The following is a 26,296-nucleotide window of genomic DNA, read 5'->3' as shown; positions in this document are numbered from 1 at the left end:
GCTGACACAATAATCTCCAAAAAAAAAAAAAAAAGGACTGATGATATTCACTAAATCACTGTTCTCATGCCACCCTTTACTCATTTCCTAGCCTCCCTGTTCCTTACCCTATAAAAAGCCTGCAAGGCAAAGTTGAGGGAATTTGATTAAATACTTCCTCCTCTCAGGAAAAATAAAAATGGGACAAAAGAAAAGGAGCAAAGGATCACAAATGAAAAGCTCACAGAAAGCCAGGCAGAAAATAATTTTAAAATACTCACCTACAGTAGCCTCAAGGCCCATTTTACTGACTGCAGAGAACATGTATAACTGTGAAGACAAAAACCCAAACATGTTGAATACCAGCACATGGACTAACCCTAGGATACCCATTTTCTCCATGTTAATTACCTTAGCTGGTATTATGTGAAGGTCAGTTCTAGGGTTTACTAAACCCTTTCAGACCACAGCAAAATTATTGTTTGTTTGGACACAGGAGGGAGACAAGAGGTATGCTCCTAACCCCCAGTATGTCCTCTCAGAAGAAAGGGCTATGTTAGGAGACCACTCAACTTTAAATTCTCAAATTGCAAGGTTCAGGACAGGACAGAACACTGTTCACAAAAGAACCAAAGAAAAATGCATCTCATATGTCCAACTGACAGTTTTTCAACAGCTACAGCACAGAAATTTTAGCCTCTGAGCACATAAAATTCTGGTTAAGAACTGAACATCAAATTCTGCAAGAAAGTGAAAAACTTTCCATAAAATTCTATAACAAGCAATACATTGGACTTGTTTAGTAAAGGCAGCCCCAAAGTCTGTACTTGCTCACATGCTCAACATTTCATGTCAGCTTTTAACCTGGCCTGAACTCTTTATATCCAAGTTAGGAGATGCTGTCTGCAGATCTTGAAATGCCGTCAAAGTCACAGCTGCAAGAGAGAGAAAAACTCTTACTGTGGGTGCTGCAAGCAATAACATCATTCCACAGGTTGATGCCCTCTTCTCCAGCCTGTCTGAAATGAGGCCTGCCAAAATTCCACCTGAAAGAAGACACAGGTATGTGAGGAAAACACTCTGAACGTTTTACACAAGACATCAGTTATATTTAACCGATTTCACTGAAACCGTAATCCAGATTAAAACAATACAATATGACTTTTAACGTACAGTTATACACAGCAGCACAGAGCATGTGACTGACAACATAATTTGCACTTAGAGATATCCTTACTAACCCAACTGGTTTTGACTTGGAAGATAACAGAGGCAGATGGTTGTTCTTCTTCATTGTTTATTCCAAGCAAATATCCAAGATGACAGAGGTGGGAGTGGAAGAGATGCAAGAAATATTTTAAAAAATCATTGTTCTACTGCTTTTGAATGCAAAAAGCCTTTTCACTAGGTGCCATATGGCCCCACTGCTGGCACTCTGGAACTCAGCTGTGCCCAGATACTCACTGGTCTCTTAGCTCCTCATGCAAGAAAAAAAATAAAAGAACACAAAACACCTGTGGCCATTCACCTCTGTACCCATTAAAAATACACCACTGTACAAGCTGGGATGGTTCTGTTATGTCAGAGTGACAAAAGAAAAATATTTTGATTAGTTGGAGTTACCAAGACACCTGGGCCAGAGCTGATGGAGCTAAAAGATTCCATAACGTTTCACTCCTACAATCTGTGCTGGACAATTTCATTTGCTACATGATTTGTTCAGTCTGAAGATACTTTGCCAGGTTTTCAAAGTCCATCCTAGCTCTCAGCTTACTACCATTCTTCTTCAGTAGACATAAGGCACAAGGAATAATAACATATGTAAACTCTGTGTACCACAGCTTTTCCTAAACTGGTGTGATTAAGGATGAAATATTAATCTTAAAACTTACCAAAGATTCCACCCACATCAAACAGTGTAGAAAGGTCCCCAGCTCTTTTGGCATCAAGATGCTCTGGTAAGAGAAGTAAAACAATTGTCTCATTTCCAGATTATAAAAGAGAGAAATCTCACCATAGTGTTGTCATGCTAGGGTAAAGGCATCTGACAGCACTACTATTTATTCACAAGCTACCATAAGGTGTCATTGTATAAAGACAAATCACATCTGGGTATTCATGGATACAGTCTTTTCAACGAAATTACACTCACAGAAATTTTCTCACTTCAACAATCATAGAATGGTGTGGAAGGGACTTTTAAAGGTTGTTTAATGCAACGCCCCTGCAAGGAGCAGGGGTATCTTCAACTTGACCAGGTTTCTCAGAGAGACACTCAACCTGATCTTCAGTGCTTCCAGGGATGGGGAATCTACTGTCTCTCTGGGCAACTTGTTCCGGCATCCTCATCATAAAACATTTCATCCTTATATCTAGCCTAAATCTACCTTCTTTTAGTTTAAAACCATTACCCCATGTCCTATCACAACACAAACTGCTAAAAAGTCTGTCCCCATTTTTCTTATAAGCCCCCTTTAAGTACTGAAGAGCTGCAGCAAGGCCTCCCCAGGTGGGGATCACTTTATAGACCTTCATCATGGAGGCCTCTATCATGTGACCAGTAATATTCATCATTTAGTTGCATCTGGCCGCCCTGCTTGGCACAACATGTGCTGTGCAGTTTATCAGGGACTGCAAAGCGAGAGTGATTTCCTCAACTCCACTGTTTGCCACGGGCAGCAAGGAGCACTGTTTGCACCCACCTACATATAGACTAATGTAGTTACTAATGCCCTGTGGGGTCAGATTTCCAAGAGTACACGAGAAGCTGGGCAACCCAGTTGTATTATATTAAGTGTGAAGTTTCAGAAGGAGCTGAATTTCTAAACCTCTTCAGTATTTTTTTTAAAGCCTCTAAAATACATTTGAAAGAGTAGTAAGTGCTAAAACAGTGGTGGCAGTGGCACTACCGTAACCTCACCAACATCTGCCACAGCACAGGTGGCAGTTTGGTGGTAAATATCATTCAGCTTCCTATTACAAGCCCGCTGCTTTCAAGTTACCCAGTCCTGCAGGAGCACTGGTTATTTGGAGTTCCTACACAATAGCCTTGAGCTACAGGACCTGCAGCTCGATATGTTTTCATAGGGTGTTCAACCTGTCTGTCTCTGCTGGTTGTTACTGACATACTTGTCCATAACAGTTTTTTTTTTCAGTTGGGAGTTTAAAGGTCATACTATGGCTCCCAGGAACAAGAATTTTTCGGGCTAGGGAGGGCTCCTTTCTCTGCACTCTACAGCACAAAACAAAACAGCAATACAGAGCACATAAAGAAGCTCACTTCATTTTTTTTGTATGCATTTTAATAAGGTACTTCAATCACATAAAAACTTTCTAATAAAGTAAACTTTTTTGATTGGTAAGAGCCAAATACAGTATTTATGCATGGAATTACTGAAGAGAGGATAGATTTTTTTTTTTAGTTTGCTTTGAAAATGCCCTCTCATAGTACTGATTTAAAAATACGAGAAATCTGTTAGTTGGTGTCTTACAACTCTCCTGCTACTGTAGCAAAGACAGCCTGTTTCAGAATCAATAATGCTTATTTTATTATTTATTTGAAGCTTGTATTTCCAGACATTTCATAGTCATAATTCTGTATCTCTTTACTATGATACTTACCTACATTTGTGATATACAGGGGGAGCCAGAAGAGGAAAGTATAGCTCACCAGCTTTGCAAACAGAAGACAGAGTGAGAACTCTATGACTCCCTGAGAGAATAAAGAAAAGAAGTTAGTATCTGAAACCAAATTCAGCCTTTGTCAAAAGACAATTATGAAAATGGTTTCCAAGAAGCATTTAGGCTTTTCTTGTTATCTTAAGAATTTCCAAGAAGCATTCTTCCCCCGAGAGCACAAAGCTTACAATCAGAGCAGACTGTGGTATTTTACTTACATGTCTTCTCTTCTCTTAATTGTACTGACTTGACCAAAGAGAGAAAACTAAAATAAACAGGAAAGATTTTGACACTGTTTGGGAAATCTGCATCACTTAGTTTCCTCATGTAAAGAGTTTTTATGTAGTATTATAGCAGGTTTGGAGTGCATTCCAGAGAAATTAGCATATTTTTGTATTCTTTAGATGGGTTCAAGATTTCTACCTTATCGTTCAAGCCTTTACAAAAAGCCAGTAAATAAGTATGACAGTTCAAATGAGTAAGTGGCAAGAGCATGCTGCAGACAGGGTATATGCCCATTTAAAATACTAATTTGTTTAATCTTCTTTCCTGCAGAGCACATGAAAAATATACTCACTGCACAGAGTTGCAACTAAACTGCCCAATTAACCTATCTTTATGGTCCTCATCATCTGATATTCTTTTGTTTGAAATCTGATTTCTTAAATCCCTGATTTTGCAGTTATCTGTTCAGACAACACACATACACAGCTGGCTCTATTTTGCATACAGCTGTGACCCTTCCCAACAACAGGCAGGAAAAATACCACTGAGTTGCAGAGATTCCAGGTGGCAGCCACAGCAATATTTCTACTCATTACTTCCACTTTGCCACAGAAAACCAGTTGAGACAGAAGACCAGTCTGGACAGAATAAGATGATATGCAGGAATACAGTGGTTGGATGCTGGGGATTTTTTTCCCTTACCTTTACATGTTGTCCAAATCATTTTGCATATAATTCTACTTGGGCATCCCACTGAAGGGACAGTAGCAAAAGCCTTACTAAAATCCAGAAAAAAACTACATTCACTGCCTTCCCTTCGCCCACTGGGTGGGTGACCTTGTCATATAAGGACATCCAATAAGTTAAACAGACTTTACCTTTGTGAACCCATGTTGACTGTGCCCAATGACTGCATTGTTCTTTAAACACCTTTCAGCAGTGACCAGTATAATCTCCTCCATATTTTTTCCAGGAACTGAGGTTAGACTAACAGCTCCGTAGCTCCCTGGGTCTTCCCTTTTTGTAGGCTGGAAGAACACCAGCCAAATTCTAGTCAGCAAGGACCTTCCCAGAATCCCAAGGATGATTGAAAGGGGTCTGCTACCTCCTTCAGTACTCCTGGATGAATCCCACCAGGACCCACGGGTTTGTGAACACTCAGCTGATCCAGCTGGTCCCTTACGATCTCAGAGGCCGCAGACGTAAAGTCACCGTTCCCACACTTGTGGTCCTTCGACTCAGGGGACCAGGCAGCCCAAGGTTTATCAGTATTATTAAAGATTGAGGCAAAAAATGCATTTTACCTTATAGATTGTTTTAGTATTTGTTATAAGGAGGTAAAAAGAAAAAAAAAAATCAAAACCAAGGCATTTATACAGGTACTGGAGCCTAGGTGCTTCTAGTTGCCAAGATGCAACCAGTAAGCTTCTGCCACCTGCTTACTGGCAACTGGGAAGAAAGTACCTGTGTGTGAACTTCCATCCCTTCTCTGACAGGGGCACACTTTGCCTTGTTTCTCAGAATCTGCTTTAGCCTACATACACCAGAGCTGCCAATCAAAGCTTGTGATGCAAAGTTATCAATCATCAACCACTCCACCTAGAACTTCATAGAGATGTGAATTCTGAGGCAAACCTTAGCTCTTAGAGGAACAGGCAAGAAGCACATGTACTCACAGGTATTCGCAAGGCCCCCAAGAAGCTGATGGCTGATGTCCCGTGTCTACCTTCCCCCGGGACCACAACGCTGGAGCTCAGTGTCACACTGCAATTTTCACTGTCAGTAAGCAAATGCTCCATCTCTGGATCCTGCAATTTCATCTCCCAACACCATATGAAAAAGAAAGGAACAGCACATCAAAACACATATCAAGGAATCAAATAATTCCAAAATAAAATAGATAATTATTTTTTTAATTTATTACAGAAAGTTACAGGTTTTAAAAATCCCTTGAACTGGATATATTGAGTATATAAAGTAAAGCTTATAAACAGAATATCAGGTAGAACAAGTCCGGCTTATGTTTGCGTGCATACACTCCATTATGGAATTGAGTTTCTGTTCTACCGTGGAACAATTTCAAGTTGCAAAAAACACAATTCAGTGAAATAAAACACCTTCCAGTCTTCCCCTACCCCACTACATAAATGTGGTCTACATAAAAGTTGCAATCAATCCATTGAGTACAATATGTTTCTATATAAAAGCATGTATTATCTTCTTTCTGTAAAAATATTAAGTCCATTTTTCAGACTCTGTAACATTTATATACAGGCCATCTTTCCAGTTGAATTATGGATACTGAATGTTTTATGCTAAGCAATCACTTATTTTTTCACATCTGTTTCATTTGAGCATTGCAATCCACAGATTTTAAAAGCCTGGAGTTTGCCAATGTAACCTAAGTTGTGAATTCTGAGTTCTTTTCTAGCACTAGGAAGGATTTTACTCTATTAATTCCACCGGCTGCTAAGAATATTTCAGGAGCAAGTTATCACTCAACAGTAACAAGTGATCCCAGTCTAGCCATGAGCATATTTTGTTATTTTTATCCATCTACCATACTGAAGTAAACTCTCAGAATAGAATAGGAAATTTACATCATGCAGCTGTACATAGAAAAAGAAATGTCAGCTGTAAATAGTCCTCAGTACTTCTCCACCTCAGAAAAAGGAACGGATGTAGCTATCCTCACTTTCACTTGCTCACTGAGAAGTTTGCCTAGCAGTGTACTTTTACTACCTATGGATATATTCTACATATTGTCTTCTTTCTGCAATTTTTTTGTGCATTTGAATAAAGCCTTAGTGAAGAATTAAGCCTCAAATATATATTTGGCTGTAGGTTAGCAAGGATAAAACAGCAAGCTATTCAATTTCCTGTAGTTAGCACAAAGATTAAAACTTTCTGATTACTATCTGGTAAGCTGATGGAGGAAAAAGAAAAAAAAATAAAATCAAGTGCTGGACAAATTCAGTTCTGCTATTTTACACGCAGTGTAAAAATAACTTCTGTTTTTAAAGAACTTCATTTAGGAGAAGACACTGGGGAACCATCTGGGCACTGGAGCCCAGACACAATAATAATAGAATCTACCACACAGCATCCAAAATGTTTGTACAGATAGGATGCAAGATTTATGGGAAACCCTGACACCCTGAGGAAACACAAGACAAGAAAAACATTTAGGGACCTCTGACACTGCACTGTAAACCTGAGTCACCCACCATCATCATAAATGTTTATCTTCTGAATTACTGGAGCAACTTCACAACTTGAACTATTCCAACAGTAGTAATTCAAACCATTAGCTGTTAGCACTTCCAAATTAAAAAAAAAAAAAAAAAAGAGAGAAAGAGGAAAAAGAAGGGCTTAAGCAGGGAAGTTCCCCACTGGATTAAATGGAAGACATTTCTGCATAGTGTCTTGAGTGTGTATCTCTTGCACAATTTGCAAAGCAAACACAGCCAAGATTGCCTGAGGTAAAGCTGCTCACTCCTCAGACAGGTGGCTCTAAGTCTATTTAAGAAGAGTGAGTTAAATATTGAAGTGCAAGTAACCAAGGTCCAAATAACTTATTCAGCAACTCATGCTGGAAATTTTTACCAACAATATGGGATTTTTATGCTGCACGTAGCTAAATGATAAACAAAACCAGCAGTTTCTGCTTGGCAGAGATAACAATGTTTAGCCTTGCCAGTCTATCACAGAGTGTGATTCAGCATATGGCACACTCTTCATCTCTGGGGAAGGATTCATTATCCCTCAATTTCGTGCAATTTTTAAGAGGCCAACCTTACATAAGCAGTAACGAACACACAGAGCTATTCAGGTCACACAGCCAAAACCAGATTCTTCTTTCAATCACTGCATATCCTGAATATTTGCTTTCTTTTTCCAGTAATTGAAGAGGTCAAGGAAAAAAAAAAAAATCCGTAAAAGCTGCTACTCCAGTGTGCTTGGAGAAGATCAACTCATAAATGCAAAACATCTGCTGTTTGTACAGGCACAAAAGTTGACTGGAATAATGAGTTCAGTGTAACTGCAACACAACTGCTGTAAAAAGAAAAGATCAACCCTGCCTGGAGAAGAGGAGACTCAGGGGGGACCTGATCACTCTCCACAACTACCTGAAGGGAGGGTGAAGTCAGGTGGGGGTCAGGCTCTTCTCCTGGGCAACCAGTGACAGGATGAGAGGGCACGGCCTGAAACTGCATCAGTGGAGGTTTAGGTTGGATCTCAGGAAGGCCCTCCTCACAGAGAAGGTGCTCAGGCACTGGGATGCACTGCCCAGGGCAGTGGTGGAGTCACCGTCCCTGGAGGTGTTTAAGGAGAGGCTGGATGAGGCACTTAGCGCCCTGGTCTAGGTCATGTGGTGGTGTTGGGTCAGAAGTCTTTTCCAGCCTCAACAACTCTGTGCGATTCTGTGCTTTTTGACAGCCAAAAGATTAAACTTCCGTCACTGGAAGAAAATCAGGAGGTCCAAACAGCAACAAATAAGGATTTTTAATTTGTTCTTAACTTCTTCTTAAACCTTGTTAGGACCTCATATTACAAACATATAACTCAGCTGGCGGTGGGGAAGAATATTGCCAGGATCACCAGCGGGTGCCCTCATGCTTTGCTGCACGTGTTTTCTCTCTGACCTGCTCACAGGGGAGCACCAGTCAGCGTGAGAGGGGGTACGTTTTCCTCACCCACTTGCTACACAGACTCTTAGCGCAGGAGAAGTGGTACTAGCAGAGCTCAAAGAGAAATCTTGGGCTACTAATCTGACTATATTTTATCCCTGTCTTCTTCAGTTGTCTAAAGACACGTGTCGATATTCTTACATCTCCCTCGCTTATGTCCTGACTGGTTGCAAAGTAATATTGCTGACTGGTTTCTGGGTTCAAGACTGGTTTTGGGCAGCCCAAAATGAACATAAATATAGTCAGTACAGAAGGGGTTTATGCTAGTCAGATCAAAATTATGAGCAAAGTGGTTTCTTAGCAAAAATTTCAAAACGTTTTTATCAACACTGATTAGTACACCCTGTGAATGCTGATTATTATTCTATGGGCAACGGATGAAAAGAACAGGAAGTTTCCATCTTCTGTAAAACTCTGAAAGAAGTTCATATCTCAGGATATGATGCGTTAAGTGTACAGAATACAAATCCAAAATTTCCAATGAAAATTTTCAGCTAATATTCCTCATCACAAGATAAAATGTCTTTTTGCTCCCAAATGAGCAAATCCAGAATTTGGTTTCTGGTGAGAATTACCAGCACTTACGGTTACAAATTTAAATCAAGATTTCTATGAATAACTGCTCATATTTAGAACTCTCCATCTCCTAAGTACGTACGTCTATTAGCTTAAAAAGGGAGAGAAGTGAGACTGCAAGGACAGGACAAATGTGATGTAAGTAGTTGAAAGATTTCAAATGAGGCATCATTAAAATATTTTGCAGCGCATTACTTTTGCTGCAATTGAATGAAGATCACAAGAGAAGACCAATTGAGTAAACATACTGTCTTATTCAGTATGGTTTGCAGTAATTACATGAGATAATGCTTAGTTCCTTCATCTGAAATTACATTTGTCTGTGAAGATGGAAGTAGATTTCAGCATCGTAAAAGGAAAAGTAATCTTTAACAACAGCAAATCTACTGTAAATATTCCATATGAGCTTTAGTAAGTCTTCTATTCTATTTTACAATAGCATGTTACATTTTACCTGAGGTTTGCTGGTCTCCTTAGCGTTTAAGGTTGGCATCTGGACTCTGAATCGAGAGGCACCATTCAGGAAGGTTTTGGAACTCTGAAAAACAAAACACCTCCATGCTTGTTGCAAGATACTTGCTGACTACACTAGTGTTAATAATTTCTCTGCAACAACAGTCTTTGTGCATTGTAACATCAATATAACTGCAAATGGAGCATCTTTAACTTAATGACCGTGTACTTGGGGTTTTAAAAGTTCTTATGCAGACCTATGACAATATACATAAAATTCAATCACAAATTTATCTGAGGGCTAACTTCAAACTGTTTAAATAGAAGCAGTATGCAATCCTAGCAGCAACTACAGAAGTTGATTTGTTTCCGGAAAACCGTAATTTTTCACTTCTCTCTCTTTAAGATAAATTTCTATCTCTTTAGTTTATGCTCACTATACTCTGCTAACCCAGAAATCATCTGTGCTCTTATGGGCAGGAGGACTAATAAACAGTTTGAGCATCTCCAGCATGCTCAGCACAGAAATCGGGCAACAAGCTATATTTTAGATCCTAGATAGACCTGATTTTTATACTTATTAACAAGTGCATTACTTATCAGTTCACATAAAAATTTCATTCATTAGAAAACAGCATTCTGAGATCCTCGCTCTGGAAAGATTTACCAGGGACATTAAGGTTTGTCAACAAACAGATTCAAAGTAGGTTTGCAGTCAGGTATTGCTAAGACCCCAAGAGGCACTGTGCATTTCTCAGGAATGAGATATTTAAGTGTCTAATTACACTACGGATCTCACAATAAAAAAAAAACACCACACCAAAAACCAAACAGCAAACCAAATACCACAAAAATCAAACAAAAAACACCAAACCCAGCACCAAACAAAACCCCCAAAATCCACCATCACAACTAACAAAAGAATGTCCATCCTCATCAAACATTTTAATTCAAAATTAATCACTAGGTAATTCTTCCCCAGCGAACATACAAGGATATGCACTGCAGTATTCTTTAGAAAAACTTCCATTTATCAACCAAATCCTTCTAAGGCAGCAATAAATTTCTGAGGATAAACTGAAGTATTTTTGCCTCTCAGTGCAGAGCTGAGCTGCAAGCAATCTTGGGCACACATTCCCCAGAATAAACAAATAACATTCAATCCCCCAGGGTCAGATAAAACAGATTTTTAAATTTTATCTTAGAGAAAATTAGGCTCTTGTCAAAAAAAGTGATTTAGAATAACCTGAAGAAGACAATCCATTATCTAGAGACAAGTCATCTATAAGTAGAAGAAATGACTTTCATGTGACTGTTAAAACCAAGATGTGGTAAGGAGGAAGCGTCTGGGGAAAACGACTAGACTGAGAGGCTGCACATTTCATACTTAGACTTCTTTTCAGAAGATAAAAACTGCAGCCTGCTATCTTTTGAATGCACAAGCACTTTGCCACAGGAGATAAAGAAAGCTAAGTTTCCTAGAAATGCCAAGTCAGGTTAAAGAAAGTTTTTGGAACACAAAGACAGGACTGTACAAACATGCTGCAACTAACATGTTTACCTACGAAAAAAATAAAGGTACAAGAAGAAAAGACAAGAAGCAATGAAAACAGTTTTAAGTCATCACATCTCCTAAACACTGTTAAATCTATTCTTTAACTTCCATTATGGGAGTGCACCAATGGTTAATAAAGCATACTGACTTCGGCACGTATTTGTCCCAGCTATAGCCTTTTGGAAAGTCACAGATTAAGCCCCCAATGCTAGCATATTAAAACATTCCATAATACTCAAATACTTACAAGTACTCGAACATTTGTTTTGAACTAAACTTCAGATTCATAAATTGGAGTCAAAGTGAATGCAAGCAAATGAAGTAAGGAATCAGTGAATAAAGAGTAAGAACTGCACATTCAAGACTCCGTGCCTGGCTTTCTCTCTGTGCTTCTGGACAACTCTGTGAAATCAGATTACTCACCACTACAAACTCTGTAGAAATAGTGGGCTCACGATCATGCTGCAAATAAACAGTAGACCAAATTCATCCAAGGTAGTAATATCACACTGAGGTGAATCTGACCTAGAAATCTACCCGAAGTGCTTCCCTTAATGTTAAGCATTTATTTTAGTAGTGCTTAAAATTAACTGGACTTATTCTTACACAATGAAGTTCAGCTTTTTGGCACCAGCTGGCAGAGCTGCCTGCAGCCAACCAAGGCATCTGTCCAAAGAGACCTACTATAGCCTCATGAGCAAAGCAAGTGTCTGTATTTAATGTCTTCAGAAAAACATTTTGAACTATTTGAAAAAACCACACAGGTTGCTTTAGTTGTCAAAAGAAATGAACAAGCAAAAAAAGGCAGGCAGCATTTTATGCCTGTCAGTAACACAGCTGATTTTTCTTGTTCCCAGTAATAACACTATTTTACTACATGAACCTTCCTTCAATTAGCAATTGGTTTTCTTTACAATCACACTGTCATTCCCACATCTGCATTTGTACATCCTCTTGAACTTCTATTCTTACCTCGGTAATATCCTTAAGTCAGAATACCACCCTCTCTGCAGCAAACAGAAACTGCAATCCCTGTTCACAAAGTATTTGGAATTCCTTGGACTTTGTAGACCACACAGGTCTGAAGAGAGGTATTTGAGCATCACAGACAGCACACAGCTTCCCAAGACAATGGCAAATCTTAATCTGAGAAGGGTCGAAGGCAGATGGGGAAGCACTTTTATAAACCTTCTGCAAGACTTACAGATGTGAATATATGGCACAGGGAAGGAAGAAGCGATGCCTTCTGCTCTGGAGAGCAACGTTTCCAGGGAAATAGAAGGTCAAATGCACCTGGAGCGTCTGGTGAAATGGTAGCCCTCTTCTGGGACTGGGTGAAAGGTTCATAAATGGAAGCAGAAAAAGGATCCTAAAATACTAAACGTTTGTTAAAAAATATCACAAGTAGATAATTGGATGTCATTTTTTTCAGTATCAACTTCTTGAGACATGTGAGCAATGTACTGCGTGGAACTGCTTTCCAGTGAAAGTGTATTTGAAACAAACAAACATTTACTTCTGTAGAGCTTAACAGCAAATTCTGTAAACATTATGCTCTAGGTATTATAAACAGCAGCTGAAATGTTCATGAGAACATTTCTGAACTACATAAAAGCTAAGGAAAAAAAAATGCATCCTATTAGGGGTCTCTAAGAATCACTTAAAATATTCTCCTACTTGATGCAAGTTACTTTAAGAAACGAAAGAGAATTAAATGAAAAATTCAGAGTGCATTGTGAGCACACCTTATCTCACAGTTACCAGGAATAGGAATTCCACAGATCCTTAAAAGTATTCAGAAGCTTTATCAGAAGCACTTCACATGAGGAAAAAAAACCCCATTAACTGGTAAAGAAGAGATAACACAGACTAGAAAAGTTCCCTTAGTTACTATTCAAGAAGAGAGTATTTAAACTGGAAAAGCCATCTCTTTGAAACTACTGGGGAAGCTGTAAGAAAAAAAAAAAGAAAAAACCCACAGCAATCATCTCTGTATGGATGGATTTATGAAAGGCAAGTTCTGCTTGGCTAACCTGTTCTCCTTCTGTGACAAGATGACCCACTTAATGGATGAGAAAAAGGCTGTGGATGTTGTCTACCTTAACTTCAGTAAAGCATTTGACACCATGTACCACACCATTCTCCTGAAGAAATAGCTTAGACAGGCATACTCTTCACTGGGCGAAAAACTGGCTGAGTGGCGGGGCCCAAAGAGTGGTGGTGAATGGAGTTAAATCCAGCTGGTGGTTGGTCACCTGTGGTGTTCCCCAGCACTCAGTGCTGGAGCCAGTTCTGTTTAATGTCTTCATTAATGATCTGGATGAGGGGATTGAGTACACTTCCAGTAAATCTGCAGAGGACACTAAGCTGGGCAGGAGTGTCAATCTGCTCAAGGGTAGGAAGGCTCTACAGAGCGACCTGGACAGCCTGGATCGATGAAGCAAGGCCACTTGTATGAGGGTCAACAAGGCCAAGTGCTGGGTCCTGCACTTGGGTCACAATAACCCCAGGCAGCGCTACAGGCCTGGGGAAGAGTGGCTGGAAACTGCCCAGTGGAAACAGACCTGGAGGTACTGGTCGCCAGCCGGCTGAACATGAGCCAGCAGTGTGCCCAGGTGGCCAAGGCAGCCAACAACATCCTGGCCTGTATCAGGAATAGTGTGGCCAGCAGGAGCAGGGCAGTGATGGAATACAGAAGGGATTGTCCCTCTACTTGGCACTGGTGAGGCCACACCTCAAATCCTGTGTCCAGTTTTGGGCCCCTCACTACAGCAAAGACACTGCTGAGGTGCTGGGGTGGGTCTAGAGAAGGGCAGTGAAGCTGCTGAAGGGACACAAGCACAAGTCTTAAGAAGAGCAGCTGAGGGAACTGGGGTTGTTTAGCCTGGAGGAAAGGAGGATGAGGGGAGACCTTCTCACTCTCTACAACTACCTGAAAGGAGATTGTAGCAAGGTGGGAGTCAGTCTTTTCTCTCAAGTAACAAGCAACAGGACAAGAGGAAACAGCCTCAAGTTTTGCCAGTGGAGGTTCAGACTGGATATTTGGACAAATTTCTTCACCAAAAGGGTTGTCAAGCACTGGAACAGGCTGCCCATGGAAATAGTTGAGTCATCATCACTGGAAGCATTAAGAAAATGTGTAGCTGTGGTGCTTAGTGACATGGTTTAGTGATGGACCTGACATTGCTAAATTAATGGTTGGATTTGATAATCTCAAAGGTCTTTTCCAACATAAACAATTTTATGATTCTATAACCCTCTAGCATGGGAAAACATATCTGAGATTCCCTTGAGACCTGCCCTCTGACACTTTCCCAACAGCCCTTAATTTGCCCTCACACATAGGAAACCCTCAGACCTTCTTCACCAATTCCCCCCCATACTTCCAAAGAACTGGCTGAAAATGTGGCAGACCCAATTGTGCACAGCTTCTTGGGAGCCAAAGGTGAAAGAGCCTGGAGCAACATGCTGCTCTAGGTTTTGGTTACAGTAGAGACAAGCACGTACCAGAGTCTTATGGAACATGAAACAGAGATGAATCTGCAAACACACTCCTAAATGAAACCAGGACACAAATGACATTCTGTTATGACAAGTTATACACAGCTGGTCTTCCTAATGCTCTGTTTTTTGGTTCCCTTTCCTTGCTTTTTATTTTGTCTTGTTCCATTTGGATTACCTTGCTCCTCTTGGGTCATGGCTACAAAAGGCAAGAAAGAAAACATCTTCTCATCTAGCAGCTAAAGCTTTTTAAGGCACGTATTTTTTGCGATTGACATGGATTTCTACATAACTTAATTCTGAGTACATAAAACGTCTCATGAACATTTGTTTCAAAAGCATTGGTCAAACATCTTACTACCAGAGCTTAACCACTTCCAAATTACTTTTAAAACAGCATTTCAACAATCTGATAAGAGAGAAAGTATTCTAGAAACAATCTTAAAAGCTCTGAGTTTTGCTGCCACAATGACAAAAGGACGTACACACAATGTTCAGTAATCTGAAGTATAGACATTTGCGTGCACACACACACATCAACAATGCCTTAAGTAGTCAATCTCTGATGCTAGACCGTGTCAAGAGTTGCTTTCTCCTTTGTGATCCAAGCAGTATGCATTCCACAGTTTGTGTGTGTGTGTGACAGTGTATTTACAGTTTGGTCAAGTTCACCACCTTGCCAAAATTTAAACCTTCAAAGTCTAAGTTCTCAGGCAATAGCAAGACCACTGTCTTAATACCAGGAGAACATGACTGACGTGTTCTAAAAAGTCACTATTTTTAAAAAACAATAAAATAAACCATCTGCATATAAACAGCACCTTCATCATGCTTGAGGATTTCAAAATTTGACAGGCAAGTCCTAAGCAATACGAACTTATGTCAAATTTAGACCTACTACAAGCAGTGGGTACAACTACACAATGTTCAGAGGTCCTGTCCCTTTCAACCTAAATTATTCTACGATACCACAAAAACTTTGTCACGCGACTCGTACCACTAAGCACAGGTTATGTCTCTCTCCTTTTCACAGTTCTTCATCAGTGTCAGTTCTGGCTAAGGGCCATATTATACCATGACTAAACTCATCACCACAGACTATTTGCTCCAATCTCTTCACCTCAGCTTAATATTCATCCCTTGTCTTCTCTTTTCCCTAGCCATGTGGTCCTACTTCCCATCCCCAAGCCCACAGATGCATGGTCCATTGATGCTATGTCAGAAAAAGGGCTGTTTGCTCTTTCTGCAATGCCAAATACAGGGTTCTCAAACAGTGAGACCTTCCACAGGATATGGCTGGCAGCTATCTCATGTCATATGTAAGCACGGAAGGCAATTGCAGGAGACAAAAATGCTCTGAAGATGCCCAGGAAGACTGGAGGAAAGTAAGAAAACTTACTTGATTTACTGTAGTTAGATCATTGCTCTGAAGATGCCCAGGAAGACTGGAGGAAAGTAAGAAAACTTAATGATCTAACTACAGTAAATCAAGTAATTCCAAAACTTTAGTTAAAAACTCATCCACCTCTTGATGCACATTGCTTTGACGGAAACTAAGCTACTGGTTTACAGTAAAACACAGAAGACCAATCATTCCCTCAAGCGTAGGGACAGTTGTAACAGTCTGGCACAATAGGGTCATGCAAACTACCTGATTTCCAGAACTATCATAATAAACATGTATTAGGAAACAAAAATCAAAATAGAAAAAGCATTCACTTACACTGGATGGTGTGCAGGAGCAACTTACATCTTTAGGATCTGAAATACACAGTTGATAGTGAAAACAAGCATAATGAGTATCTCTTAAAAACACTCAGCAGCAGCATAATTTACTGACAATAGACCAACAGCACAGATGCACACTTCTACCAGGACTACTTCTGTGTTAACCGTAGCTTTAGAGAAAAAGAACAGAGTGCTCCTCTGACCACATTAAGGGCTGTTCTGGGAGTCCAGCTCACTACAACATTCTAGTTAGATCTGCAGAATTTTTTACTTCCTGAGATAGGGTAGTTACAGTAAAATAAAACATTCATACTAATATCTGAGTCTATGCAGGGACAAGATGGGACATTCCTTTTTGAATTTCATCATTTTAAATCAAAAATTATCAGCTGACTTCTGTATTTCACAGCACAGAACAGGTTGAGTGGTAGCACATTCAGTTGAGACATTTTACTAAGACACACCTGAACAATTTAGAAAGACAGGGAACTAATGACAGGACAGAGGACGGAATTATGAAGTGTTACTCTCTCAGACAGGCCAGAGCCTGAGCATATAAACTCTTTACACATACACAGATTCTTCTTCATCCAGCGTTCCAGGAAGAAGTTCTTCAAGTATTGGCACAGCTTGATGAATATACTTTGCAGAGTCATTTAGCTTAAAGAGAGGTGTTCTTCACCCATCATAAGCCCTCCATATTTCTATCCCATTAAAGCACTTACGTTCAATAAGAAACAGGAAACAAACAATCCCCATCACAGCAATGATAACACCAGGCATCACAAAGGAGAGACCCCAGCATGTAGACACCCAATAAGCAGCAATTAAGGATCCCAAGATATTTCCCACTGAAGTGTGTGAATTCCAGATGCCCATGATCAAACCTCTCCTGCATTTAAAACAAACAAAACAGAAACATTTATTATTATTCCAAAAATAAGGACTACTATCTTGAGAAAAGTGTATCAAAAATGACTGTTCATCTGCACCATTAGTGAAATATTTGTAATCTTACTCTTCTTTGACCACTTCTTTATCCTACAATCTTTCATCTGGCAACTTCAGGCACCTTGAATGGAAGTGCTGTAAACATTCTGTGCAGGACAGAACTGATCCTGCATTTAATGGCATTGAAGGACACCACTAAGGCTTGTAAATTTCTGGATAGAGTTTCTTTGATAAAAACAAATACATAGATATCGCATAGCACGTGCACACCAAATCTGATGCTTCTGGGAATGAAAGTCCTCCCGCAAATGCATCGCGTTGATAATTGATGATTTCAGGATATGTTAGACTTATCGTGCAGAAGAAAACAATCTGTACAGGATAGGCAGAGCAAACTCAGTATTTTCTGATCACATTCTGGACCTGCGAAGCACTAGTAGAAGACAAGACCTATGTAAGGTTATCTAACAGACACATCAAACTGCTGCCTGCCTGGAAATCCCAGATTAGCTGTAGAAAAGCAATGGCTGAACTAATGCAAATGACAAAAATCCTTCTGAAGTCATGACAGTTAGCAGGTTTTCTTTTTCCCCTCCTAAGTCACAGGAAAAACAGCACTTCCTTCAGCAAGAGGTTCCCTGGCGCAGCCTCATTTGAACTAAACCAAATCTTTTCCTTTGACTGAAGACAAGATCCAAGAGGTCTGCTCATGTTTCACAGAATTTGTAGCAAAATGTATACAAGAACCAGATCACTGACATTCAAACCAGAGTCTGATGTATCAGTCCAAGAAGGAGCCTCACAAAGTAAAAGCTGTTGCTTTTGCACACAGCAAAATCTGAATAAACGTACGTATTTTGCACAGACTCGCGAGTTCTGTTCAGTATTTATTGTATGACAGTTAGCATTCACTGCATTTTGTAACACTGACCAAAAAGGGGCTATGCAGGGACTATAGAAAACCAGTCTGAGCCTACACCTTCTTAACCATCTCATGGTTTTATATAGAAAGCATACACTTAATTTTTGTACTCCCTTCTCTTGAACCAATTGATAATAACGTTCATTCAATGGTACGTACCTACAAGGGATGACACTACGGTAGCATTACTATATGTGGCATGAATCAACCATTATCACACAGACAATGGATTTAGCATGCAACTCTTGCAAAATTTATGGAAAACTCCTCTATGATGTGACAAAATAAATGTTATGAGTGATCACAATGCAGGATTAAGGAAAAAAAACACCAACACCTAGCATGATTTAAAGTGACAAAAAGAAAGGTTACATCAGTTGCCATATGTATTTTCTTTTAAGTTTTCAAGTTTCTGTGTGTTACAAAAAAAGGCACAAGTCAAAGACATGCTGAGTTACATGCTGACAACTGCTCTGAAGCACAAATGAAAAAAGAGATTCCACATTAAGATGGCATAACTGCCTTTATTAAAAGTGGGTTTAGACTGTTAATATTTGCAACATTTATTCTTAGTTCAATTCTGAAATATTTCATGTGAAAAACTAAACATCAGACTAAAGAGCTACCACAGAACATTGTTGTGACATGCAAGAGAATATTTCAAACTGATATAAACTAATCAGTGTAACAAAGGAAATTCTTCTCAAAAATCTACCTAACTGCTTGTTTCATCCCTCAGAAAACACTGAAGCAAAAGAAAGATAATTAAATTGACTATAGTATTACAGTCCAGATTGTACTGACTTGTACTTCCGATACTTTAGATTATGTATTATTTACCTTCCTTTTCCAAACCAGTTGCCAATACATGTAACGACACTCGGCCAGCCAGTAGTTTGCACCAACCCATTAGCTATCTGAAAGCATATAAAAATAATAATAAATAAGCATTCCCTGTAATAATTCAGGTTCCTTCACAATCTCTGCCGAGTGCTGCTTTGGGAAAAGGAAGCCTACACAAATACTTTGAATTTATAAATTTAGTATGGGGGTGTTGAAAGCATTCTTTTCCAAGAGTAAACAAATTATAATGTTGTGCAGAGATTCTTCCCTCTACCCATGTCTCTCCAATTATTTTACGATTCAGAACCTAAAAGACTGTAATTCAAATCACGCACCTACCAAAAATCACATTGCACTGAACTGAACAGAGAAATAAATTTCACACACTCAAACAGCAACATAGTATTTATCTCAATTTGACTACAGGGCAAAGCACATTTGCAATGAAACAGAGTGGAAAAAAAAAAAGAAAACTTTGGGTAAGACTGGGTAACTTTGAACACTGACTTGAAAATGCTTAATGGGTACCTGCAAATAAACTGAGAAACTTAATTACTATATTCAGGCCGAAGTAAGAACTTATTTCGGCTGCCACGTTGCACAGATCATAATCCTAACTCACCTCGACTCCTAAGAAGCTCCTCATCTAGAATCCCACATTAACACAAAGACCACAGTACAATGATCTACGCACCCAGCGAGCATGTGCACATGCACTGAAACAACCTCACTCTGCCCAACAAAACCCAGTCAGCTTGGTCATGTTCGACCACCCTCGGCATTACAGGATTCGCCGGTGACACCAAGCAGCGAAGCATCGGTGGAGACAATTGTCTTAACCCTAAAGGAGCCAGCTCCTGTCTTGGAAAACACAAGCCAAGAGTGCCAGGGCAGTGACATGGTTAAATGCATGACTTGATGAAATGGTTATAAAAGCTTCTTGCAGTGCCCAAGTTAGTGTCACTGCGTGCTGCGTTGCACAACGTCACGCAAACGTGCCAGCGGTGAAAGTGCTGCTGCAGTAACACGAAGGAAGCAGGTGCAGACCTGTCCAAAATGCCTTCCTAAGTGCTAATCATACCCTGGTCCTGACCTAAATTCCATTTTAGGTCAGTGGTAAATATTTTTGTGACACCTGATTAGATTTACAAGCTCTCTGGAAAAAACTCTCACAATGAATCTCGTTACAGAAGCTGCCTGTTCTCAGCTACACCAATGTGGGAGAATATTCATCAGCAGCAGTACAAACGTAATTTTCCCGCAGAGGAAGCCAGGATGCATCACTGAGGTCTTGGCAGACTGACAGAAGTAAATACCTTTGTTTTAAAACTCAACCACATCAAAGCTTGCAAAGATTTGATCACTGATTTGACACAGACTGAAACGTTTTAATTTGTTTTCAAAGATCTCTTCCACTAAAATAACATCTTTCAAAAATAAAACCGGGGGCTATTCTGCCTGTCATCATCAACAACATATGCCAGCATTTACTTCCTCCCATCCAGCCACCTAACACTGTTTGGGACTGAAAAAACCCCAATACAACACTAAACAGCACCATGGAAACTCAGTGTATCTAAATAACATCATGCCTACCTGGGCCATTATGTAAAACCACAGATTATGTATTTTATAGAAATAACCCAATCCAAACATTGCAGTGAAGAGTCCACTGGCAAGCATCCCGACTGTCAGATAGTAGCGGATAGGCAGCCGTTCTCCTATTATTCCACTTGGAACATGGAAGGAAATAAAAAGAAAGTCAATAATAAAAAGTGAGATCATACCCCCAGATCTTCATGAATAAAGACTATTTTACATTGTTTAATTCTGGCAGAGGAGTAACTTTACGTGCAAGTGCTGTTCTTCTTCACAGCAGCAAATGAGCAATTTATAACACTTGACAGAAAAAAAACTACAAACATTTAATGTTCACTAATTACCAAGTACTGACACCTGCACAACCATCTCAGGGAGATACTCACCTGGAGCACACTGGAATTCATTTACTTACAGAGACATTTTCCAAATGATACTTGTCTCCTTTCCTAATGATTCTAGTCATGAAGATTCTGATTTTAGTCAATAAAACGCAGCACCTCCAAGTAAAAGTTAACATTGCAAATTTTAAGCCATGATCAGTTTGATTTTTTTAGGAGGTGTCTTCTTCTACCCTTTGACTATAGAGAAAGCCGGGACAATCAGTCTACATGTGCAAATAAGAGGCTGATAAAATTTAAGGAAGTATATTCCAGCATATTTCTTCATACTCCACTGAAGAAAAGACAAACTACATTTTTTTCATTCCTGCAAAAAGATAATCAGGGTGGGTGCAGGTAAGAAGCTTTCTATGCCAGCAGTTACGATACCACTTGGGACTTGGGATGATGTGGTTTATCTTCCCCTCAGCAATCAATTTCTAACTCTCTTCACCAGAAACTTTACAGCTGGAACAGACAGTATTTCAGAAGTACAGTCTCATAAATCAACAGAAAACAGTAAAGCAGGTTTCCAACAGAAAGGTTTACCTTAAATACATTCCAACAGCATATGCACACAGAAACGAGTAATCCAGTGCTCCCAGTAACTGTTTGTAGTTGTTCTTATCTAAGAATAATTTTCAAAGCAAGTTATCAGTTTAAATGTACCAATAACTTCCCATCCATTTTTACTTATTACATGAAAAATACTAGCAAACATACACTGACACGTCATTTTCAACAGGCACTTTTAGATTTAAGCATACATTCTGCAAAACATTTTATTTAACAAAAAAATCCCACAACCTCTACAACCAACCCTTTTGCCAGCAACGTATTAGGAAAGTATTGGTAGGCCCGTTCTTAATGCCACCTTACTCAAAACAGCATTTTGTAGGAGAAAAAGCCCAATTGCTAACAATTTGCCATTTTTATAGGTCCCTAAACAAAAGAAAACTCGAACTTTAACAGACTTTATTAAAAGTGGAAATATGTGCTGCAAATGTGTGAGACCCTAACAGTCAAAATGACTGAAACAAAAAAATCCATCATCACACAGGCTTTTAAGGAATCAGCTAAATACATATTTTTAAATGGTTAAAGCCTTTTGTGTATCATTTTTCAACCACTTATAAGGCACAGAGATAGAAGCCCTGTTTAAAATAAAACAGATTTCTCCTCTGTATAGCAAATTACCACAATCGTAACTAAATGGGACTCGCAGGCAGGAGGGACTCCTCCCAGATGGCAACACCAAGCCTAGTCTCAAGAGACCTGAGCTCATAGCAAGAAAGTCAGTTTGCATATTCGCAAGGAGCCACAATTCCCACAATTTGAGAATAGTCACAGTTACTAGAGCATTCCTCTTTTCAGAGTTATTGCCAGCTTGCAATTAGGTTACCTAGAAAACAGAGCTGAAAGACCAACTCTAGAATATCACCCCCATAGGGGCAGCTTCACAATAACCTGGGTGGTCATGGAGAAAGGAGGACATTGGAGATCAAGAAGTTCTCCATGAAAAAAGCTAACACGTGTTTCAGACAAGCAAACTCAGTCTCCCCTTGGTCCAGGGGCAAGAAACAGCAACCACGTTTAACTCCATCTCAATACACTCCAAAACTTGAAAGACTAAATGATTTCATAGACTGATTACTTTGGAGCAGGCAGTTAATACACAATTTTGTCCCCAGAAAACCCAGAGCTCAGGTCTTTATCTTTGTAGAGAGTAGGACTTTTTAAATTAAAGAATAATTAGAATGGATGGCTAGACAGACTGGACCAGCACACTGACAAAATGGACTATTCTACTTTACTGATGCTCCTGGTAGTGATATAAGTGTCAAGGGATGATTCAAAATCCCTATTAAATTCAAATCTAATTTTAAGTGGGTAAATACTGTTTTCTATTTAAGTAGAAGGGCAGGTTCATAAGCCACTCAGTAAGTTGTAAACACCATTCTTCAGTAAAGTATCACATTTTTCACTATTTAAACAAGGAGAAAAATAGTCTTTCTGGCCAATACGGATTCTGGAAAGTTCCAATTTAGATAAACACCAAGTAATTTCATTTAAATGATTGCTGAACATGCAATTAAAATGGGAGAAAATTATAATGATTTGTTCTGTTCTTCATCCTTTTTCTTCCTTAACAGACATTTAAAGACAAATCTCAATTTCTGACTGAAAAGCGATCTACTGAAACCATCGCATGGCTATAACAAGTAAGATAACGGCAGATATTTATGTGACTTAAAGTAGGAGAGACTTCATAAGGTAAGTCACAACTTACCTTCCTTCTGAAAAATCAGTGAGAACGTGGAAAACAAAACACCTCTCTCCCATACACATCTTTATCTCTCCACACATGAAGAAGAAATAGCAAGAGGCAAATAATCTAATTACAAATACCAGCTCATTGTTATCAAAGAAAAAAACCCCAAAAACAAAATAAACAACCCTTACCAAATGGTTCCCAACCGCACTGAGATAGATTAGATGGCTTCTTGACAGGCTGCACCTGGGCAGCATATTCTTTGTAGGAGTTGAGTTCGACTTCATGTGAAGCAGCGCAATGCTTATGCAGCTCTCCCTGACACAGAGAGGAAATTTGAAAATAGTTTTTGTGACTGTAAATTCCCCTACAGCAACAAATTTAACAATTCCAGCTCTATATGTGGCTGCATCAAGCCCAGTGACATCAGTGGAATTGTTAACCATTATTAATCCTTTGGTATTTTGCTGGGTGAAGCCACCATTATAACAAAAGAGTTATTACACGGTTAGAAACAACATCCTATAGTGAACTGGTGTTTGACACTGCAGCATTTCAAAATTCTTCACTAATATCAAGCTACTTTGCCCATCATAACTCATCAGCTATATAAAACACAGCCCTGGAGGATTTGATTTTGAGTTAGGCGAGTGATATAGGCTGAAGATTAAACTAACAAACCTAGAATCAGACAATAGTCTGCCACCAGTTTCACTGGAAGCACGGTCCCAACAGCAGAGACAGCTTTGACGATGATGCTCAACAGTGCTTGAAACAGTCTTGTAAATGCCAGTAGGATTTTATCACATTTGACTTATCATTTACGAGCAACTTCTCTCAAACATATGAACGTCAACCTGTAAACTCTTAAATATCTATAAATAGATTAATTCACATGAGTTAAATGTAGGTATAGGTGTTTCAAGTCTTAAGTCCAACAATTAGACATATGTGCAATATTCTAGGTGTGGTGTCACTAAAGTTTATCAAGCAAATATCATCGAATACTAGCTTTGTCAGTTTTTCATCTTTTAAAGCATTCCAAGTTAAAGTTCAACATTGCAATTCACAAAAGGAAATACTGAAAAAGACAACTACTTCCGTGTTTGACGGGAACAGAAGGATGTTTAAACAAGGACACAAATTTGCTTACCTTAACTATACTAATAGGTTTCCTTGATAAATGAAAGCTGGCATACAACAAGAAAGTAAGAGAAAAAATGAAGGCTCTATACCTATAATGTAAAAAAAAAAAGTATGTATGAAGAGCATTTTAGCACTGAAAGCAAATTTGAATAAGTTATGTAAAACATTACGCAAGTCATTAGTAACCCTGGAATAGCGGAAGTCAACTTTTTTCATGTTCTCCAACAGCCTTAACAACCGCCCTACCAGTTATGCTGCTTTACAACACCTGCTCTGATCTGGCACTGGGAGGAAGCTCAGCAGCACATGTGTACGGGCAGGATGACGTGGCAGCGCTCAGAAGTCCACAACCTTCCTTTGGGGGCTATTAAAAGGCAGTTCAACTGTAAACATACTGATAACCAATTTTCACATTTCACCATCTCATCCAGTTTTCTAGTATGATTAGGATATAAATGATGGCTCTGCGAGTTGTTGGTTTGGGTCACTTCTTTCCTTACTGCTTCTAGGACTTTGCTTTACTTTTGCCTTCCTCTGTAACAGAAATCAGATATTTCTACAGATGGACGGGGGAATGACACTGACTGCACGTACTGTCAGCTGGAGCACACGAACACAATTAACCAACTCTGGGATCGGGAAGGAGTTTTCCCTAGTACCTCACTGACATCCTTGGGTCTTTCTCTGCAGCTCATCTGAAATAAAAGGGCATCCTAAACTCCCCATTACTGCGGAAGTTAAACAAAGGTAACAATTTGATCTACTCTATTCCCTACCTGCCGCACATTTCAACTGTTTAAAAAGGCATTTTGTGGATTTGTGCTTCTAACAACACCTGGAGACCAGAGTGTATACACTGGCTCCTTCTAGCCTGGATCTTAAAATTAACATCTGTAAGTAGAAGTACATATATACATAAAAAGATCTGACACCATGCAGCCTACTAGAGCCCCTACTTTTAAATTAACCTTTCTCAATAATTTTATTCCTTATAACCTTCCACATAAGAAGGGCCTTTTTTTATAGTTCTAACATATTCACTAGCGGAGTTATTCACTCCCATAACTGAAAATATCCTCACAAGCGCTAAAACTGAAACAACTGTCCTTTGCTGCTCTATTAGAAAGAGCATGTTGTAAAATTGCTCAGATGGGAAGTGCTTGGCCTTTCATTTGTTATTTTGTTTGTTATTCATACACAATTGACTCGGTATTCTGCCTTGGAAAGTACAAGAGCTGATGCCATCCAACTTCCAGAATTAGCTTTCCTTTAGCAAAGAAGTTTTTGGTTTTGTTCCGTGGGGCTTTTTTAAATTTTTTTTTTAAAATGCAGTAGCAAGAACTAAAACTATAATTCTCTAAGTCTACATGACACATCAAACAATGGTGGAGGAAATACACTTCTGGTTAAGAAAAGAAAGAGGTGTTCAAGATTAGCTATCTAAGGGTTTGAAAATAAAAATCTGAAATTTAACCCTTCAAATACATACCTTGCAAAAAAAAGAAAAAAGGCTTTACTCCCCAGCACACTTTACTAAGGATCTGTCCGAGTTCCCTCAGCAAAGTATCTCACTTTTTAAATGCACGTAGTATTTATTTATCATACAACAGACTATATTTTCTTGCTGTGTATATTAAGCAACAAAAAGGCAAAAATAGATCAAGGTAACAGTATCACCTTCCCCAGATACAAACTCACATTGTCCCAAACAAAGATCACCACCATACTTCAAAAGACTTACCACTGATCTCGTGAAAATGAAGTGATGAAGTGAATCCCAGGAGGAAGCCGAGCCAT

At 39.2% G+C, this 26,296-nt stretch overlaps 1 protein-coding gene across 1 annotated transcript; it reads right to left on the bottom strand.

Moving 5' to 3' along the window:
* Window positions 1–260: 260 nt before the first annotated feature.
* SLC37A1 (solute carrier family 37 (glucose-6-phosphate transporter), member 1) lies at window positions 261–26,296 on the bottom strand (the record flags this gene model as incomplete). Its single annotated transcript, XM_009875624.1, has 14 exons — window positions 26,241–26,296; window positions 24,507–24,588; window positions 23,545–23,671; window positions 21,631–21,709; window positions 20,699–20,834; window positions 19,100–19,176; window positions 17,112–17,278; window positions 16,382–16,419; window positions 9,604–9,687; window positions 5,559–5,690; window positions 3,601–3,691; window positions 1,872–1,934; window positions 940–1,025; window positions 261–309 (listed from the first exon to the last, which is right to left on the bottom strand). Coding segments are annotated over exons 1-14 (1,267 nt in total), but the record flags the coding sequence as incomplete, so codon positions are not given.

Source organism: Apaloderma vittatum, unplaced genomic scaffold (assembly GCF_000703405.1).
Source record: "Apaloderma vittatum isolate BGI_N311 unplaced genomic scaffold, ASM70340v1 scaffold21368, whole genome shotgun sequence".
Lineage (NCBI taxonomy): Eukaryota > Metazoa > Chordata > Aves > Trogoniformes > Trogonidae > Apaloderma > Apaloderma vittatum.
The sequence above is the reverse complement of the archived record's forward strand: the minus strand, read 5'-3'. Positions and strand labels throughout refer to the sequence as shown.